The sequence below is a fragment of the Chanodichthys erythropterus genome, chromosome 21 (genome assembly GCF_024489055.1).
Source record: "Chanodichthys erythropterus isolate Z2021 chromosome 21, ASM2448905v1, whole genome shotgun sequence".
In the NCBI taxonomy this organism is placed as follows: domain Eukaryota; kingdom Metazoa; phylum Chordata; class Actinopteri; order Cypriniformes; family Xenocyprididae; genus Chanodichthys; species Chanodichthys erythropterus.
Window position 1 is genome coordinate 34,570,752 of NC_090241.1, and position 18,665 is coordinate 34,589,416.

At 35.6% G+C, this 18,665-nt stretch overlaps 1 protein-coding gene across 1 annotated transcript in view; it reads left to right on the forward strand.

The window, feature by feature from the left end:
- The first annotated feature begins 9,042 nt into the window (after positions 1-9,042).
- The window catches only part of nav1b (neuron navigator 1b), an 88,679-nt gene continuing 79,056 nt past the window's right edge, over positions 9,043-18,665 (forward strand). The window contains exons 1-3 of the mRNA XM_067373595.1: positions 9,043-9,119; positions 12,562-13,277; positions 15,089-15,177. Of these exons, the coding sequence (XP_067229696.1) occupies positions 12,589-13,277; positions 15,089-15,177 (778 nt within the window). The 5' untranslated portion in view covers positions 9,043-9,119; positions 12,562-12,588. The remainder of the gene's footprint in view (positions 9,120-12,561; positions 13,278-15,088; positions 15,178-18,665) is intronic.

Below are 18,665 nucleotides of genomic sequence, written 5' to 3' on the forward strand. Positions count from 1 at the left end.
GCTCTAGACATGGCAGGTAGGATCCATATCCACTACTAATGGCCCTCAGTGTAGGTCTATACCTCCGTTCAGGCTTAGGGAAAAATATATCCATCCAACCTGGACGGATGCCAGCTTGTCCATTTACTAGTTAAGAGAATATATATATATATATATATATATGTGTGTTTCTATGAAGACGCTGGGTAAACATATAAGAAGAGAGACCAGTTCCTTTAGAGTCAGAGTCAGGAGATGGAGCCTCTCCTCTGAATCACTGCAAGGTTGTAATTATGACAAATGAAGGTTGAACACTTTACTTTGAATCTTGAAGTCTATACTGGACCTGTGAAGTTTCTCTGCATGTAAGTCAAGATTTTCCTGCATTTTCAGTCTTCCATGTAAGTTAACAATTTAACTATTGTAGTTATAGTACGTTATCTGCCTATTGTTTTGGGGGGATTTCTTGACTGAAATCTAATACGTAAGGATCACCAAGCTAAACTAACAAGCATTAGACGGATCGTGTTTATGGCTGGCTGCACTTTGGGTTCTGACTGCGAGTTGGAAATGCTCAGGGCAAAAATCTCATGATCTTAACATGTGGCACACTTTTGTGCGGCTTGTAATTTGGTGTCTTAAAAGCCGGGCACAGTGTTAGATGACATCACCACACTGGTATGATGATGTCGTGGTGTCATGATGTCACTAGGGTTCATCATACAGATACAGACGTTGCCAACAAATGCAATCCTCTGGTAAGCATATAATATTGAATAAAATATTTTTAATTAGAATGAATTATTTTTAAAGGTAGTTTACTGTTTATTTTCTGTAAATATATTTTTTTCTGTAAATGTATACATTTATTTAATTTATTTTCTTTATTCTCTGCAATCTTAGTATTATTTATTCATATTTTGAATAAGATTTTAGTTTTATAGTTTCAGTTTTGATTTTAATTTTACTAATTATAATCAAAGTTTTAGTAATTTTGTTATGTCCTTTTGTAATGCTTTGTGTTTTGGATTTCATTGAAATATTTATATATATTTTAATTTTTTTTATTTCAGTTTTGGTTTTAGTCATTTTAAACTTCAATTTTATTTTTAAATTTAGTTTTAGTTTAATTTAGTTTTTTAATTTTAATTTTAACACATTTAAAATTAAATGAATTCATTTTAATTATTAAAAATAATTCATTTAATTATTATTTATTTATTTAAATCAAGTTTTTGAGTAGCTCAAAAGTCAATCCTGCCTTAACATTTGGTCAAAGCAAGGTATCTTAAAAGTCAGCATAATGTTGCTGTCTTTCACATCAGGAATGTGCCTATAATACTTCAGGGTAGTCAGTTTACTAGGTTTTGGAATGGAACTAAATAGTCTTCCATTGTGCATGACCTCATGAACCGGTGTCATGTTATAGTCTATATTCTATATATTCCATCAAATAAGACAGCTGTTTAAATGTTCAGTAAGGTCACGCGTATGGACTTTATTATCCTTGAAGTGAAGTTGGAATTGTATTTCGATTTGCAAAGCCCCTCAGGAAATGTCCTTTACAAATGAGTGCATGACATGTTTAATGACATTTTGATATTTTAAGGCCTATTAATTACATTCCCTCTAACGAGATCATATTATTCCAGATAATAATGTGCAACTCACTTGCACACATACAGAGTTACAAGCTATCTTGACACACATTTTCCACTGAAAGAATGGCAAAATATGAAATATTCACTGATCTGCTTTCTCGTGTGTGTGTGTGTGTGTGTGTGTTTATGTATAAGCTATGCTTGTACATTTCACTACAGTATTCGGTAGCTGAGGGAAAATGGTGTTGATGCCCAGTTTATGATGTTGTTTTTCTCTAGTAAAATCAGGCCATTAAAGTCTCTGGACTCTATGGGTTTCTGGACACTGGTAAAGCTACTCAAGTCTTCCAGAATATTGCCTTTAAACCCAGAGCCCGTCCCTAGTCGTCAGATGACTCATTGAGGGGAGAAATTGAGTCATGTTGGATTATAGTACGACCTGATCACTCTAAAGAAGGCTTGCATTCAAAAACTTCTAGCTTCATTTTAACTCCAACATCATGTCATTTCTAGGCTTTAATCTGCCCCTATTATGTTTTTTTTTAATATTACCTTTCTTGCGGTGTGTAATAAAGTTGTTTGTGAATGCAAAAGGCCTGGAAAGTGCACGACAAATAAAGTTATTGTCTCCTTAAAGAAAAAATCTATTTTGAACTGCCGAAACAAGTTTCAGTGTTACTTCCTATTATATTCCTACATAACAATGTAACAAATTTGCATAATGCCAGGCTATGGTCTTCATTGGCTGCCCACGAACAACGTCAACTTTAACCCACCCTCAAACAATGTAGTAGCTGAGACTGGAAGAGTTTGGTTTCTATTGTACTTTGGATGCACTTCCAAAGGATGAGGACTCGCGCTGGAATTGATACGGAAACACCGACACCATTGTTACTGTTCGTATCACTGTTTATCAAGCGCTTAAGAAACCTCCTGAGCTGAAATTCAGATGTGGTAATGGGCGTTTTGTTCCCTACATGCTTTAAGTGGTCAACCAATCACAGCAGACTGGGCCGTCTGACCAATCAGAGCAGAGGAGGCTCTCGGAAAGGAGGGGTTTAGAGAGATTGAATATTCAAATAATGCTGCAATGTATATTATATTATTATTATTATATTTTTATTTTACTCTAGATGCGTGTAAACCTAGGAGACTCCAAAACAACATTAGGAACCTTTAAAATGGACCTATTATGCCCCTTTTACAAGATGTAATATAAGTCTCTGGTGTCTCCAGAATGTGTTTATGAAGTTTCAGCTCACAATACTCCACAGATCATTTATTATAGCTTGTCAAATTTGCCCCTATTTGGGTGTGAGCAAAAATGCAAATGTCCCTTTAAATGCAAATGAGCTGCTGCTCCCGGCCCCAGTTGCTCAACAACAACAAAGCTGGAGAATCTCACGCAGCCAAAATGAGGATTGTCAGTGTTGGTGTTCAAACCGGAGTCGACACTGATGGAGAGACTCAGGAAGAAGTTACAACTTTTAGACGTTTCTGAATGGTTAGTGGATAAATTGATGTAGTTGCTGTGGAGTTGATTCAACTCATCCACTAGCATGTGCCGTCATGTTCATCTTTTGTGTTGAATTGACCCTCGTTTGTGAAGCAGTCCGGCGTAAAATGACGGCATGACAACAACACTCGACTACAACAACTCTTCCTCTTCTCTAAAGCAGCCCAACATGGCCTCCATTTGTTGTGTGTTCTCGGGGGCGGGGTTTATGTAAATTTTAGGGTTAGTAATGTCACCAACCCGGGAAGAAGCTTGTTGTAGTCCAGCTGTTCGTTATAGTCCTTAAACAGATAACTCTGTAAAAAAAATCTCCCTTTGCATTGAACTTTGAGTGTCGTAACTTTGCAGATGTTGTTTATGCTCAAACAGCAACATTACACACTAACTAAAGTTAAAAAAAGTGATTTCATAATCAACCACCCCTTTAAATTGGCCATCTAGGCTAGTTATTGAAATAAAAAAAAGCCTCTCAGAGAAACTGGCACTGTTGAAACTGGGTCAGTTGTGCCAGGCTATGCAGGATTTTAACATATTGTAGTTGGATCCAAAAGAGCATCTCCCTCAGGCTCAAACATCAAGTCCACTAGATTTATATGATTACTACAATGGATTTACACTTGTTAATGCCTGTCAGTCTGCACTGCATTTTCCAGTTATATCAGTATGCAGGCTTTCACTGCTGTTCACTTGTCAGACATGAAGCCTCTCTATTATCCCTTATAATACATTTTTCTTCTTACGGGTGTGTAAAACTGTGAGTCTTGATCTTGTGGTTTTGGTCTTGTGTTTTGAGACCACATCAACGTGGCTTTGGACTGAGTTTCATTACTTAATGTTATTGGTCTGAGTCTCAGTACTTCGAGTCTGGATCTGGGTCTCGTATGGTCTTAGAGCCAGACCACAGTCTATTTCCTAGTAGTGTACTAAAGGTGATTATTACCTCAACCACTAGTTGGCGCAATATATTCATCATTATGCACGTATAAAGTGGCTGTGTTTGAAATTTCACTTCATTAAAATGGACAGTGTGGTTCTTGGCTTGGATATGATCTTATGCAGTTTTGCTTCTCAAGTAAATCGATCTTGTTTTATTTTTTATTTTTATTACTGGAAAATGAGACAAAAATACTTATTTTTACACAGCGTGGGCTGTAGGTTCAGATGGTTCATCTGAACCAGGAGAAAACTTGAGAACATGAGTTTCTAATGAAGTTATCAGGGTGGAGTGGATTAATTTATAGGTCTTTTAATGCAGTTTAATCAATATTTGTGTCTCTGAATTTCTGCCGACAGTAGCTCAATTTATACTCTAATGTCTCCAGAACAATTAGACTATTCAGCTGCATCAATAAAATTTTGATCTTTGTTATACAATTGGCTTTTATTATTGCCTTTAAATTATTAAACTAAAAGACTTTCCCTGACAAGTTTCCTTCATTATCATTCAGTGCAGCTTGTTCTATTGCTGAAATCAGTATCCAGCTATAATGTAGAACGTACGTAATATCTTGTCCAGAGAAGGCCTGACCAATTAAACATCTGTTTCAGCCTGTAGTCCAACTAAAAAGAACATTAAGCACATGTTTAGGCTGCAAACCAGATTAGTTTAGGGCTGGACAAAGGCTAAAGATGCATTATAAGACAAAGACAGCACAAAATTGGAGGATTGATTATCCATCCATTATTTTTAAGGTTTTTGCATTTGATGAGAAAGTGTTTTAACATTAAACATTTAAATATAGTTATAGTACAGTTGTTTTGTTTTTTTAAGTATATTTTTTTTTTTCTGGTCATTCTTATGATCTTTAAAAGTCTTTATTTGATATAAAAACCAGGTGCAGCAAGAGTTTAAATGAAATATGAAATATGCAAACAAAAGCTTTGTTCCAAACTAGCACTCATGTTAATTTTTGCATGCATTTGCTGATATGGTAATACAATATATTGCGATGGTATTGTTATTGTGGGCACTTCAAAATACAGCGAATAATCCCTTTTTATGAACTATTTAGATTTTTAGAATGCATTTTTAGAATACTTTTCAGAATTTAAATGTTCCAAACAGCCATTTAGAATTTCACTGTTTATCACAGTTCCAAATACTTAAGGTTCCATTTTGTTAGGATGTCACCTTAGAAGGCAGTAGACAGTAGACAACAAGCTCAGGGTTTGTAACAGAGCTGCAGTGTAAGGCTTTATTTGTCTTTGTGTCAATGTGCAGTGGAATGGAGCATTAAGATTCCTGTGGGAACAGCATCAAGTGTTTAAATCGTGTTAGTTGTATGACAGACAAGGGTGTGGGCCGGAGTCAATTGGATTAGGAGGGACTGGCTCTAGGAAATGCCTGTGGATCGTCACAGCCTGGTCTTGCATGTTGGATCCTTTTAGCCCACCAGCCCCGAGTATTATCACTGTTAATGATGTCATGCTATCGTGCTGTGTTCCTGATGACATGTTCAGTTGGAAACATTTTTTATTTCTTTGCATGCGGTTGTTTTCCCTTTAAAAATAACATGATAATTGTACACACCACCTCTAGTGATTCACATTTCAAAAACATAATTACATAATTATAGTTTTCCTGTTTTATTGCTTGCAGGTTGTAAGTAATAGTGTCTGGGCCAAAGGCAAAATATGACAGGTTTAGTTTGATTTCTTACTAGCTTGTTGAATGTGGATTTGAGCCTATAAAAATCACAAATGAAATCTTTTCAGTATCAGATGTCTCTCCTGCACAGCTTTATGAGTTTAAACTGCAGCATCATCTCAGCTGTTTCTTGTTGGTAGAGTGCCTCATGTCTCAATGAGTTATACAGTATATATAGAGAGAGTTTGAGGTCAGTAGGATTTTTTATGTTTTTGAAATAAGATTAACTCAAAGTTACATTTATTTGATCAAATATGCAGTCAACAAGAGTAATATTGTGCAATATTATTACAATTTAAAGTAACTGTTTTCCAAAAGTATACATTTCTTTACAATACATATATATATATATATATATATATATATATATATATATATATATATATATATATATATATATATATATATATATATATATATATATATATATAAATTATATAACTTATAAACTAACTTTTTGTTACATCTACCAATGGCTGGTGACTTAAAAAATTCTCACAATTTAGAAATTTTCACAATTCTCTATTTATAATTTTGAGACCACAGCTAAATTACTAGCCTACTACTAAACTAATTTAAATTTAAAACATTATTAAACAGTAGTTTTCAGATAGAGACCCTGAATAAAGTAGTCAAATGTAAATAGTCTTCACTGTATAAATTAAACATAGATTAATCCTTAATAAAGTTTCAAAAGTTATTCAGTTAACAGTGAGAGATTTTTTTTTCTCTGTCCTTTTTTGTTTGATTGGTGGGTGAAGGGTTAGTTCACCCAAAAATGAAATTTCTGTCATTAATGACTCACCCTCGTGTCGTTCCACACCCGTAAGACCTTCGTTCATCTTCGGAACACAAGTTAAGATATTTTTGCTGAAATCCAAGGTTTTTTTTTTTATCCCCCATACACAGCAAATTAACCACTACTTTCAAGGTCCAGAAAGGTACTAAAGACATCGTTAAAAACAGCGTGCGTCTCCCTCAGACTGTAAACGAAGCTCAGGCGCACCGGATAACACGTCAGCAGCGTCACTGCGGAGTCATGAACCACACTCCGGAGCAGAAGGGGGCGGTAATGCACCAATCGCCGTAAAACAGGAAAGAAGAAGAAGCAGCAACGGAGTCGTGAACGCGGATTTACAACAGACCCGGAAGAAAATACAATGCTGAATAAAGTCGTAGTTTTTGTTATTTTTGGACCAAAATGTATTTTCGATGCTTCAAAATGTCGCGGATGTCCTAATCGCCAAAAACAACCCCGGCGACGTAAAAGTGCATTACCAACGCCGACAGATGAAAGGATTCAATGGAATCAATTCAATGGAAAGGATTCTGGAAGAGAAGACAATGCTGAATAAAGTCGTAGTTTTTGTTATTTTTGGACCAAAATGTATTTTCGATGCTTCAACAAATTCTAACTGACCCTCTGATGTCACATGGACTACTTTGATGATGTTTTTATTACCTTTCTGGACATGGACAGTATACCGTACATACATTTTCAATGGAGGGACAGAAAGCTCTTGGACTAAATCTAAAATATCTTAAACTGTGTTCCGAAGATGAACGGAGATCTTATGGGTTTGGAACGACATGAGGGTGAGTCATTAATGACAGGATTTTCATTTTTGGGTGAGCTAACCCTTTAACTTTAAAAAACAGACAGCAGCAGAAATATTAGGCTGCTGTCACTTTAATACCTAATGTACGGATCCAGTATACTGATACTGTACGCATGCGTTTTCTTTCGTTCACTCAAGCCATAACTGACTGTGTTTACTAGGATACTTGCCAAGATGGGCATTTTTTTTAAGTCAAGTCAAGTCAAGTCAAATTTATTTATATAGCGCTTTTACAATTGGTAATTGTTTCAAAGCAGCTTTACATATTAGAAGCACAGAAAAAGGGAAGTGGTTAAAAATAAGCTGTACAAACAAGCGTGGTAATATGTAATATATACAAGATGGTGCTACATTAAGCCAATGTCGGCTGACTCCCAGGGGTGGAAAAAAAACCCTAGGAGAAAAACCCAGCGTGCTAGCACTGGGAAAAAAGTCCTAGGAGGGAAAAAAACCCTTGGAAGATATATATAATATATGTAAATGGATATAGAGATCAAAATCTGAATTATACATTTTATTATAGAGATTAAAAATAGAGTATATATAAATATATGTAAGCGGATACAGGGATTAAAAATCTGAATTATAGATGCAGCCAGAACTTGATCTGTAGGCACATTGTCTCCTGGGCTACGTTGTAGTCAGGTCCAGACACAGGTTCTCCATCTGATCTGGATACGGCCTGGATCCAGCACCCGGCAAACCTCAGGATAAACATAATTTTTTTGTAAATATCTTATTTTCTTAAATAATTTACTAATAGGATTTTCTAAACAAATAGAATAAATCTCTCTCCACCACACAGTGTTTCTGTTTTCTTCTGCAGGCGGTTGGATAAATCTGATCTGAAGCATCTTCTGGCTGGCTTGACCCAGCCTCTCTCTCTGTCCCTGACGAGACTCAATCTGACATACTGAAATGGTCCTGTAGAAGTGGCAAAAAATAAATAAATTATTGAATCTGGGTCTCGGGTCTAATTTTAACAAACAAAACCAGGTCTGTTATATAAAGCCTGTCACATAAGGACAGTGACTGCAAGAGGAATATTCATTCTTGTTTTACTTTTTTTTTTTAAAGATCCAAAACCCACAGTCCACACTGATAATATAAAATATATTTTTACAACCACATACTTATATTTTATGAACAAAATGTGAGTGGTGTTTGCATATGCAAAATTGGGTGGTTGCCAAGGTGTTGCTATGCTTATTTATTTTGGGTAGTGTGTTCTGGCTGGTTGCCAAGGGGTTCAGGGTGGTTGTATGGGGGTTGCTAGAATGTCCAGGGTGGTTGCTGGGATGTTGTAGGTGGTTGCTAAGTTTTCTTGGTGATTACCAGCAGATTTGCAGTCGCTCTGAGAGTATGTTGCATTATGCCAGTTCAAATGAATAGTCATCTGGTGAAAGTTTAACCTTGCATGCATGCCTTCAGAGGGTACGTCCTCAAGAGATTTCTTTTGGCCTGATGTCATGACAAATATAAATACGAGCCAGTGGCGTGTGCATGTTTACAAGTGAGCGTGTGTCTGGGTTTGAGGAGAGACTGTGTCAGTGTGTCTCTTGGTGAGGGGAGGGAGAGCAAAAGTCTCCTGCTCTCTGCTTGTCTTCCTCATTGGCTTGTAACGTGTCCTCGCTGCCTGTCCTATATGTCCAGATGTCTTTAGTCTCCGCCTTCCCTTGAGATTCTAACAGACAGCATTAAAGGCTATCGCACGGATAAGGATGCTGTAGGAATTCACTGCCGCTCTGCAACTTAAGGTGAGATTTAACGGCCTGTATTCAAATGTTGTATAAAGTCTTTGTATGGTTTGGGGTTTTATATGTTGTGCGTTGAGTATTTTAGGAGAGCTCACAGATGTGTTTATCTCTCTATCTCTGTGTGTGTGCAGCAGAGAGAGAGAATTCAATAACAGCAGCTGCTCAGTAGTTATTTTCTGGGCCACTTATCTGAAATCCACTTCCTGTGAGCTCTGGACTGCTGTGTCATGATTACTGCTACTGTCTGTACAGAGACTCTTGGCTCTGCGTTGGTATTGATTTACACTGAGACTGAAGCATATGAATGAGATAATTGAGATTTTTTCACTTTAGTTTGCAAAGGTATGTTTGTTTTTGCGGTGATGCATTAGGTTTATTTAGGTTGCTTATAAGGGAGAATGGGGCAGGGTGTCAGAGTTTTTATTTTTGAAAGTTTATCTGTATAGATATTTAACTTGAAGGATTTGTTACACAAAAATCGTTGATTTCATATAGTGGGGCTTGTTGTCTCACTATATGGGTTCGCTGCAGTGGGAATCTGCTGTTTAATGAAACTGATTTATCTTTTTTGAAATATAAAATGTATTTAAAATAAATATTGAAATTGATGTGAATTTATTTTAATGTTTAACTTATAAAAAGTTATAATATTTTCTCATTAAAGTTGCCAGTGTGGTTTTATTGTGTATAATTGTTTAATAATTGCAAAGGTATATGGAATTTTAAAATGTGATTACATAAATTATGTACAAACATGATTTTGCTTTTGTATTCATAAAAATATAAATATGAAAAAGATTATATGTTATGTTAGTTACGTATAAGAACAAGAATCATTGCAAAAATATGATTAAATGTGAAAATATGATGACATTTATCATAAAAATATGATTTTTGTTTGCATATAAAAATATGAAATTAAAAAAAAAAATGATATGTAATTTTAGATTGAAGGACACAAGTCACAACAAAATATCCAGACTATGCATTTAATATAAAGCCAATCACTATGTCCACTCCACTGATGATTATTTAATTTAAATTAATTTAATATTTTTTTAAATTATATTTTAGCTAATTTTATTTTATTTTATTTTATTTTATTTTATTTTATTTTATTTTATTTTATTTTATTTTATTTTATTTTATTTTATTTTATTTTATTTTATTTTATTTTATTTTATTTTATTTTATTTTATTTTATTTTATTTTATTTTATTTTATTTTATTTTATTTTATTTATACAAAAGCACTGCTCTGGAAACTAAGCATTTATATAATTGGACATTTGACTAGTTTCTGAGAAATAGCCTTTTCACATGTGACATCTAGGCCCGGTAATCCCTTTTTTATGTCAGCAACTTTTTTTTTGTTTTCGTCTATTGTCATAGAACTTAGACAACTGAGACGTATTTATGTATGTACAAACACACACACACACACACAAGTCACATGTGGCGCCATGGTTTCTTGTTCATATTTTCAAATTTGGCACTTGTCACTGCAGATCATGAGCACTAATAGGAAGTGACATCTCTGTCAGGCCACCAGAGGCCTGAGGGTCTCATTATCAATATCTCTTTCATCAGTCTCTTTCACCAGAACTGCTGCTGATCTGGAATCAGGGCTTGTGACCTCCAAGATATTTGGCACACAAATCTGCAGAATCAGAATCAGGTGTTAATATATGACCATTATTATAGATTTATATGTCCCTGAATGATCGCTACAGTGACTTGCTGCTTCTTATGGCACACGATGAATCAAAACACTTAATTTGAGCAGACGTGGACCCCAGTGAGACTCTACAGGCACAATAGAGGTCCTATTATTGGGAAGAAGGGGACAATTTTGGTGCCAGTCACTGGAAGAGCTTGAGAGATGGCAGACAGAGCTGGCAGTGCATGCTGGGAGTGCCAAGTGGTGCCAGTCTGTCAGCAGACCTCTGATCCAACCCCTCCAGAGAAGAGCAGCCTCTCCGGCCAAGCCAACTGCAGTGTGTCACTGAGTCCTAATTATTATCAGCTATGCAAATGAGTTTGTAGGAGGGTAAAAATAAATGTTTCAGAAAATTCGCAGCTATATTTAAACCCCATTTATTGACTTTTTCATGTAGCTAATCTTGTTGTGATCACAGTGATGTGGATTTCAGTTAAATGCAGAACATACACTCTAAAAAATGTTGGGTTAAAAACAACCCAAGTTGGGTTGAAAATTAGACAAACAGTAATAATCAAAAGGTGAACATTTATTAATAAGCAATTTAATAAATGTTTGTTTAATTTTTATTCATTAAACATATGAATAAATGTTAACTTCCAACATACTTCCAACCAAACGATAGCTGGGTTAAATTAAACTACCCAGCACGTTGGACAAACATTTAACCCAACCGCTGGGTTAAAACAACCCAATCACTGGGATTGTCCATTTTCAACCCAACTTGGGTTGTTTTTAACCCAACATTATTTAGAGTGTACATATCAACAGAATAAATGACTGTTCCATTTATTATATAAATATTCTTATATGTATCATTTATTTACACAACGTCCAATAATCTGTTATCTTATCTCTTCTCTTATACTGTACACTCTAAAAATGCTGCGTTAAAAACAACCCAAGTTGGGTTAAATATGGACAAACCCAGCAATTGGGTTGTTTTGACCCCGCAGTTGGGTTAAATGTTTGACCAACATGCTGGGTAGTTTTATTTAACTCAACTTTTGATTAAAAATTACTATATGGATGGCTTAAAATGAATCTAAAATGAAATTAAAATGTTCATTTATTAAACATATTAATAAATGTTAATTTTCAAGATATTTTGGGTTCATTTTAAGTAAGCAATACTGTAATTTTTAATTTAATTTAACCCAGAATAGGTTGGAAATTAAAAATCAGACACATAATTACTAGAGGCAACAGTAATAATCAAAAGGTGAACATTTATTAATAAGCAATTTAATACATGTTTATTATTTAATTATTATTTAATAAACTTATTAATACATGTTCATTTATTAAACATATTAATAAATGTTCGTTTCCAACCTATTTTAGGTTAATTTTAAGCCAGCCATATAGTAATTTTTAAACAATAGTTGAGTTAAATAAAATTATCTAGCAGGTTGGGTCGAACTTTTAACCCAATCGCTGGGTTAAAACAACCCAGTTGCTGGGTTTGTCCATATTTAACCCAACGTGGGTTATTTTTAGTCCAGCATTTTTTAGAGTGTACTTATGAGAGCAAACAATCTTTGAAATGCAAGTCATTATGTATATATTTTTTTTATATATAATATTTGTATTTCAACAACCTTGACAATGTTGTATTGATCCGTTACTCTCCAGCCCTCTCCAGTATTTCTCCAATACATATTAGATAGAAGACAAATAATTTTATTGATCTGTCAGATCTGATCTTGATGTGTCCTCGCAGAGCTTCATCTGGTGATCTTCCTCGACGATGAGCGCCGGAATGAACATGAAGACGATGTCTCAGAGCAGCTCTGGTATCCCTCTGCCCCGGAGCCTGACCACCCTCTCCAAACAGGACACCAAGAGCTTGAGCGGCAGTTTACTAGGTCCAGCCGCCAGCAACCATCAGGATGGACGAACGTCCGTGTTGTCTTCCTCAACCTCGTCCATATCTTCTCTTTCAGTCTCAAAGGAGTTACTCAAAGGGACAGGGTTGAGAAATGAGACTTCACTGAGAGCTCAAGGGACATCCGGTGGCTCAAGCAGGCCGCCGTTTGCTCCCCGTTCAGCCCAAAGCAGCCCACGTGTGCTTAAAAAAGAGACGATCCGATTCAAAAACACACGGGACCTCCGGAGGGGCTCGTTGCCCCAGGATGGATTCAGAGACATGGAGAGACACTCCAACAAGAACTGGAGATCTGGGCACCATCAATTTAGGAGTCTAGACAATGAGGTGGAATCGGGTCAAGCCCTTCGGAAGCTGACTAATGGGAACGTCATCTGGGAAACGTCAACTGGCATTCAAAGGGACTTTCAAAAGCAGCGGATGAAAATGCAGGCTCGTGGTGATGGCGACAGAGGGATGATTGCATCGAAATCCCAGGTCAGTGTCACAAACACGTGTCCTGCAGGCAGAGAGTCTCCACGGATGGCAGCAGTGGCACCTTTCAGATTCAGGTGAGATTTTTACATTTATTACTATTGGTTTGTATTGATATTTAATTGTGCATGCTCAATTTCTCTACTTTTTCTCATTTAAATGACTTTGCCATCATCTGATGCTCACTTGAAGTTAATCTGTGCTAATAATTTAATTTAATTTAATAACATATCTCGAAATATATATTAGGGATGCATGATATATTGGCCACAATATCGTTATCGGCCCAATAAGAAAATTTGGCCAATATATTGAAGCTTATAAATAATGGATTATTTCCTTCAGCTGAGACACTTCAGATGAGCACTGTTCACCGTGATGGATTTGAATTGCTTGAAATATGATTGAAATCACTTCAAAAAGGAAAATACACTTAATAATAATTGTGATACACTTAAAATACACTTAACCATAACTTAATAATAATTGTGTGTTTGGGACATGGCTTTTAATGGTGAAAAATTAAGGATTATATAAGGATACATTTGGATTTAGATTTATCGGCCAATATATCGGTTATCGGCTTTCAAATATAAAGAATTATCGGTTATCGGTACATTTTTGATATTGTACATTATAATGTTTTGATGCATAAATTCACTTCTAACTTTTAGAGTGATTGATTTTATTTTTTGGTGTTTTGTATTATTATTATTTTTATTATTTAGGGAAAATAGTAAAGATATTTTATATAAATAGTATTAAGCTTACTTTATAGGTTTATACTTGTAATTGTAAATAATTTGTTGGCTTATTGCAGTAGTCAGAATTTTAATATTGGCGCATCAAAGTAAAAAAAAGTCAATGTGATTTTTTGAACTTAGACATGATTTTCTTAAAATCAAATTCCCCTATTATCATATGATTTTACCATTAATGTTTCAATATATATGTGTGTGCACATGTATCAATCCACCTATAAATTTATAGCTGTACACTCTAACTGTATGGTTAATATTGTTATTTGTATTTTGTACCTGTATTTTATATATATATTTTTAACTCTTTCCCCACCAGCGTTTTTTATTTATTTATTTTTTTTATTTTTGATCATTTTCACAAAATGTTCATGGCCCCCAGAATATTTAGTTGTATGAATATCTGAACATAAATACAAAACAAAAGCAAAAATATTGCTTGTTTCTGCTCTTTTTTTGCTTGTGTTTTGATCCGGAAATTCTGTACTCTTTCGGAAGTTGCAGCAATAGCGCCCCCTACCGTATAACGGTGAAAACGCAGAAAGCCTTAAAATTCTATCAACGGCGGGGGAAAGAGTTAAAAGAAACATCTGAGACAATTGACCCTTCGCCGGGAGTTTGATTGACAGGCGATCTAACCAGTCATAACGCCATTTTGTCCGACAAAGCAGTCAGGGGAGTTAGTAGATTAACATCGGTGGACTTGAACTTTAAAAATGGTGTATACTGACGTCTTTCCGCGTTTGAAACAACATACCTTCTGATGTTCATTCATGTTTATTTGATGCTATAAATAAACTAGTAGGAAGAGATGATCGGTTCACGAGCCGCTTGAGCTGACACACGACACATTAAAGAGCCACAAAACAGTATTTATTGTTTAAATCTCTTTAAAAATGACAACATGTGAAATTTGAGACTTTGTTTCATATCAAAAGTAATCTGCTCTGTCTTGTCTGTCGACATGTTGTCAGTGTCCTCTTTGCTCCACAATGTATTTTTCACTGCAAGTCTTTGCGAACGGTCAATTGATGCTGCAATTAAGTCTCATCCTTTAAGTTAATATGCTATAAAATCTCCCAGTTTCTTTCTTGTTCACTTTTTGTACATCCCTCTGTTATTTACCTCAGGCTGCAGGTTCAAGACGACACTGAAGCTTCTCTTGAGGATCTGAGTGATGGTTCCTCAGACTCTATGGAAGTGTGCTGTGAGGATTTGAGTGAGTCTCTGCTAAAATACTCAAAATTCATGAGCGCAATGTCTTTTTTCTGTGTCTACCTTTTTATATCGGACAGTTAACTGTAGTGAGAATACTGTCGGTCTGAGATTGTTATTAGTGTCTGATATCATCACGTCACTTTTTGTGTGAGAGACGCTACATATGACAAGAACTATAAGCAGATGCTGGTGTTATGATTGGTAGTGAGGAGATTCATGGCTTTGCTGATGTATGTTTCCAATGTCTGAAGCTCTTTTCAAATGGATTTTTACCTCATATTTCAGTGAAGCACTGTATAATGCTGTAAATTCTGTAATGTTGGCCATATATATAACTTAATTTACAATTACAAAATCATAAAAGAGCCAGTTAAGCAATAAGCCTAATAATCTAAATTGAAGGTTAAAGGATTTTAGTCCCTCCACTTGCTTCATTAGTGTCAGTAACCTTCTGTGACTTACTTTACACAATATATTCTCCAGCCAGAATGTGAGAAGATATGAGAATAATGTCTAATGAGTCTTTACAGACAGTGTTCACATGTTTCAGATTAATATACAGCATATGTGCAATGGAGACATACTTTTATGACTTTTGAGCGTAAGATTTATTTTCTGTAATTCCTCAGCGGGTGTGATTTTTAATGTGAGAATGATGACACGTGAACATACAAACAAACAGACAAGCGCAGCCATATGTAGCCACATCCGCACACAAACTCTGAACGATAGTCAAGCACGTCTCTTTGCAGCTTTTCCCAGTCTGAGTAATATATCAATGTGGTGTAATGGCAGCAGCTGACCAGCTACAGATGCCAGCAACCCATGGGATGTTCTCATGTCTGCAAACATCTGCACTGCTGGCCAACCACGGTCTCCGGATGGGATCCAGATGTTTGGAGAACCTTTGGCTTTCTCTAGAGAGAGGGCGGTAGTCACATCAGAATCGTGCGTTACATATTTTATGAAGAGAAAACGCCAAGGTCTCTCACCTAATATGTGTCAAAATCTTTTGTGTAAGTGTTGGATCATAGTGATATGAAGAATATATTTTTAATAAATTTTCCCTTTAGACAGCAGTGAAATTAAGTGAAATGTGGAGACTTTTGAGCTCTTTATAATATATACTGAATGTTTCTCTTAGACCTAACTGAGATTTTGCATATCTTTTTTGAAAGATGAGATAATTAAGATTAATAGGATACTTTTCAGATCTATCTATACATTCAGCGTAAATGAGTACACCCCCTTTGAAAAGTAACATTTTAACATTTATTTATATAACATCTGTTTAACTTATAACATGAAAGTAAGTATCACTTAATAATATAACTTAGATTGCACATTTTCCAGTTGTACTCAAATTAGGGTGATGCAAAAATGAGTACACCCCACAAAAAAAATTACTACATCTAGTACTTTGTCTGGCCTCCATGATTTTTAATGACAGAATCAAGTCTCCTAGGCGTGGAATTAACAAGTTTTGAACAACATTTTGCAATATTTATCTTTTTCCATTCTTCAAGAATGACCTCTTTTAGACGCTGGATGGAGAGTGATGCTCAACTTGTGTCTTCAGAATTCCCCATAGCTGTTCGAATGGGTTCAGATCAGGAGTCACTGAATCACTTTCTCCCTGTTCTTCTTCAGAAATCCAACAGTGGCTTTAGATGTGTGTTTAGGATCATTGTCATGTTGGAAAAGTGCAAGATGGTGCATCTTCTCTTTAAGTATAGAGCAGTACATCTGTGAATTCATGACGCCATCAATGAAATGCAGCAGCAGCAGCACTCATGCAGCCTCACATGAGGACACTGACACCTCCATGTTTCACTGTAGGCACCATGCATTTTTCTTTGTATTCCTCACCTTTGTGACGCCATACAGTTTTGAAGCCATCAGTTCCAAAAACATTTATCTTGGTCTCATCACTCCAGAGTATAGAGTCCCAGTAGTCTTCATCTTTGTCAGCATGGGCCTTGGCAAAGCTTTTTTGTGCCTGGGCTTTAGGAGAGGCTTCTTTCGTGGACGGCACCCATGCATGCCATTCCTCTGCAGTGTACGCCGTATTGTGTCACGGGAAATAGTCACCCCAGTTTGGCTTTCTACTTCTTTAGATAACTGCAATGAACTTGCATGTCGATTTTCTTCAACCCTTCTCATCAGAAGATGCTCCTGCACAGTATTCTGACTGATAAGTAAAGCTTTGCTGATCTTCTTGTAGCCTTCATCTTTCTGGTGTAAATAAATTATTTTCTTTCTCAGGTCTTGTGACATTTCTCTTCCATGTGGTGCCATTGCTGACAGCATGAAATGGGAAGGAGTTTTAACACCCTTTTATAGTGAACTGTCTGCTGGACACCTGTGTAATGAATAATTAGACTCACCTGTGGTTGAATTCTTGTTAAATTAGACATTTGTAGTCTAAAAGTTAGAGACTTTCAGTGGGGTGTACTCATTTTTGCATCACCCTAATTTGAGTAAAACTGAAAATTTTGTTCTCTAAGTTATATTATTAATCTTACTTTCATGTTATAAGTTAAACAGATGTTATATAAAACTATAAAACTTAGTCTTGTTTTTGTGTTCATTGAGATATTGTTTAAAATGTTACTTTTCAAAGGGGGTGAACTCATTTATGCTGAGCACTGCATATATGCAGTGCTCAGCATAAATGAGTTCACATACAATAATATATATATATATATATATATATATATATATATATATATATATATATATATATATATATATATATATATATATATATATATATATATATATATATATATATATTGTATGTGTGTGTGTGTGTGTGTGTGAATATTTAAAGGGTCCTTGATTTGATATGTGAGAAAATAGAGACTTTTGCTGGGATTCAAAAAACAGGTCAAGGTCACTTAGATTTGCCAAGAAACAGTCAGCAATTTAAATACTTCAGAAATCTCAGTATAAATTCAAACACATCCCATTTCTCTCCTACATTTTCATAGTGCTATACTCTTGTTGTATGACAACAATTGACAACAGTTTGACTAGTTTTTCCCCTAAGAAATCTTAGAATCAACTGAGGAAAAGTTTATATTAAAACAGTAAATGAAAGCTTTGTTAAGTCAATGTAAGAGCATCCCATAAGCAATACATTCAACATTTTAATATTTAACTAAAATGAACTTTTCAGTGTTTTTGTGACAACTGTGCAGTCCCCAGGAAGTATGTTCTTCTTTTAATGATGTCAATGGAAAAAGCCCCCATAGAATGACACGGCCACTCGTGACCAGCTCAAACAAAAGACCTCATTCTTCTCAGCCTCAGTAACATCAGAAGAATTACCCCAGATGCCCCAGGACTAGCATGTGTTTGGCCAAGTGTGCCGACCCCCTGCAGGAGAGCGCTGAGGTTTTGATTAAGTCATTGTACTGAACTGGTCAGTTGCATCAGGCTGGTTATGGGTGATTCGTTGAAGTCCGTGCCAGGCTCCTGTCTGGC